This window comes from Myotis davidii, unplaced genomic scaffold, assembly GCF_000327345.1.
Source record: "Myotis davidii unplaced genomic scaffold, ASM32734v1 scaffold1786, whole genome shotgun sequence".
Taxonomy (NCBI): Eukaryota; Metazoa; Chordata; class Mammalia; order Chiroptera; family Vespertilionidae; genus Myotis; species Myotis davidii.
Genome location: NW_006297147.1, coordinates 226,465 through 229,807, shown reverse-complemented (window position 1 = coordinate 229,807; position 3,343 = coordinate 226,465). Strand labels below are relative to the sequence as shown.

At 42.5% G+C, this 3,343-nt stretch overlaps 1 protein-coding gene across 1 annotated transcript in view; it reads left to right on the top strand.

Annotated features, from left to right (window-relative positions):
* LOC102763430 (zinc finger protein 211-like) overlaps positions 1-1,979 on the top strand; it is a 12,309-nt gene extending 10,330 nt beyond the window's left edge. Inside the window, 3 exon segments of the mRNA XM_015569906.1 lie at positions 523-642; positions 645-1,882; positions 1,884-1,979. Coding sequence (XP_015425392.1) covers positions 523-642; positions 645-1,882; positions 1,884-1,979 — 1,454 coding nt within the window.
* Positions 1,980-3,343: the final 1,364 nt, after the last annotated feature.

Genomic DNA, 3,343 nt, shown 5'->3' with positions numbered 1-3,343 from the left:
CGTTATAATTTCCACTTAGGTTTCCAGCTTATGGATAATCTTTACCTCTCTAAACTATGTACCTCAACTGATTCCCATACAGGTTCCTCTTTACTGCACTCCAACCTTGATCCATGCCTTTACAGGCTTGGTGTGTCACATATTATATTAACCATACACATCATGTGCTGGAATGCAATGGGTTTTAATATGTTTGAGCACATTCATATTGTTCTACACAGGCTGCATCAACAGTTAGAATGGTCCCGTAGGAAGCTGTTTGTAAAGGAACAACTTGGGAACCCTGCCTCTCTTGTTTGTGTCTCATCATGTGTTCCTGCCCCTCCCTTGCTAAGGTCTCCACCATTGAGTGAACTTAGGAGTCAAGTAATGTATAACAGCCATTTCCTCAGAGTCTAACTCACTGGTCTTAAAAAGCATCCCATGCAATCATGCCTGGTTGTGACAGATAGACAGTTGAGATGAGGGTATTTCTTCCTTCCAAAGTCATCATGTACTTCACCTGCATTTCCTTTTATTTAGGTTGCTGCTGTGGAGCAGAGAATGTGGAGGCACCTTTTGAAGAGAACATTTCTGTAAGAGTGTCACAGGCAATGAATGCCAAGTTAGCTTTGTCTTCCCAGAAGAGCCACCCCTGCGAGATTTACTAGTTTTGAGAAACATTTTCCACTTGACTCATCAGCAGGTATTACAACACAGGGAGATACTGTTTAGGTGTGGGGCATGTTCAAAACAATTTTATTTCAGTGCACAGTTTCACCAGCACCAGCAGCAGTACTTGAGAGAGAAGCCTTTGATAAGAGGGGTGAACAGTGTCTCACTTGAAAACAGCTGCAATTTCAATGTGTTTCAGAACCTTTTTACCTGTGGAGAGGTGGAGCAGTACATCCTTAGCATGGCAGGCCATTTCCAGCAAAAGGATACTCAGATCAGTGACAAGCCAAATGGTATCTCAATGTGTGGGGTGACATATCAAGGGAAAAATAATTATTTTACTACAAAAGAAAGTAAGAAAGCCATTGGCTATAACTACACATGTATTTGGGACAGCGGTGTCCCTACTGGCCAAGCATATTTCTGTTGCCGTGAATGTGGAAAATATTTTGCCGAATTTTCTACTTTTTGTTACCATCAGAGATTTCATGCAGAAAAAAAGCTTTCTGAGCACAGTGAATTTGGGAATTCTTTTACCAGTATTACTGGCCTCCTTTCGCATCAGAGTTGTCACAAAGGTGAAAGGCCTTATCAATGTATTGAATGTGGAAAATCTTTTACCAGGATGTGTTTTCTTCGTGACCATCAGATAGTTCACACTGGAAAAATGCCTTATGAGTGCAGTGAATGCGAAAAATCTTTTACCTGTAAAAGTGGCCTCCGTTACCACCAGATGAGAGTTCACACTGGAGAAAGGCCTTATGAGTGTAATGAATGTGGGCAATCTTTTGTCAGTAGTAGTGGCTTCCGTTATCATCAGAAATTGCACACTGGAGAAAGGCATAAGTGCAATGAATGTGAGAAATCTTTTAACAGTATCTATCATCTTCGTTATCATCAGAGAGTTCATACTGGAGAAAGGCTTTATGAGTGCAGTGAATGTGGGAAATCATTTGTTCAGAAACATGGCTTCCAATGTCATCAGAGAATTCACACTGGAGAAAAGCCTTATGAGTGCAGTGAATGTGGGAAATCATTTACTCGGAATAATGTCCTTAATCGTCATAAGAGAATTCACACGGGGGAAAAGCCTCATGTGTGCAGTGAATGTGGAAAATCCTTTACCTGTGGAAGTAGCCTTCGTTACCATCAGATGGGAGTTCACACTGGAGAAAGGCCTTTTGAGTGCAGTGAATGTGGGAAATCTTTTACCAGTACTAGTGCCTTCCGTCGTCATCAGAAAGTTCACACTGGAGTAAGGCCTTATGAGTGCAATGAATGTGGAAAATCTTTTATCAGTGGTAGTAGCTTCCGTCGTCATCTGAGAGTTCACACTGGAGAAAAGCCTTATGTATGCAGTGAGTGTGGGAAGTCTTTTACCACCAAGTATTGCCTTAGTTGTCATGAGAAAATTCACACTAGAGAAAGGCCTGATGAGTGTAGTTAATATGGGGAATCTTTTATCCAAAATTCTTACCCTACTCCCCACAAAGAGTTCACATTGGAGGAAGGTCTTGGATATGTAGGAAATGTAGATTTTTTTTGTTAAACCATAGCAATACTATAAGAAATTCCATGAAGCCCTATTTGTCTGAACTGAATCTCATACACTGCAACATCAAGAGTAGGGAGATTCCCAATAAATATGAGTGCTGTGAAAATCATGTATGTGTGTACTTTGCACTTATTTTTTAAACTTTTTATTAATTTCAGAGAGGAAGGGTGATGGAGAGAGAAATAGAACTATCTATGATGACACATAATCAGCTCCATCCTGCGCATCCTTTACTGGGGGTTGACCATGCAACCAGGATATGTACCTTGAATGGGAACCCACTGAGCCACATGTGTATGTTATAATTTGTTATTTACCCAGGTGTCTTGCCAATTTTATGTCCCTGCATCTTTTTTTTCTTCTACACCTGTGTCCTATCACCAGGTTCACAACCTCTGTCAATTTTTTTAATATATTATTGATTGCAGATGGGAAGGGAGAGAAAGATGGAAACATTAGAAACATGAATGATGAGAATCATTAATCGGCTGCCTTCAGCCCCCTGCTGGTGATCGAGCCTGCAACCTGGTCATGTGCCCTTGACTGGAATCGAACCCAGGACCCTTCAGTCTGCAGACTGATGCTCTATCCACTGAGCCAAATCAAGTAGGGCTGTCAATATTTTTTTTTTCTTAAATATGTTTTTAGTAGACCCCCGGCACACAAAATTCATGTGCGTGTATGGTCCCTAGGCCTAGCTTGAGATTAGGGCCATCTTCCCTGGCTGCCGGCAGCCTGCCTCACCCCTCACCTTCCTGTTCACCATCAGGCAAATGGAGCCTGCCGGGGTGGGGGGAGGGGGGGAGAATGAGAGGTTGGCAGACCCTGATCAAGCCATCAGGGGCTACAGGTTAGGTGCAGCTCCTGTGGTGAGTGTCTGCCCCCTGATGGTCAGTGTATGTCATAGTGACTGGTGGGTGGATCCACCATTTGATCCAATTGCATATTACCCTTTTATAGGATATTAAAGTATATATTTTATTGATTTTTTACAGAGAAGAAGTGAGAGGGATAGAGAGCCAAAAACATCAATGAGAGAGATCGATCAGCTGCCTCCTGCTCACCCCCAAGTGGGGATGTGCCCGCAACCAAGGTACATGCCCTTGCCCAGAATCGAACTTGGGACCCCTGAGT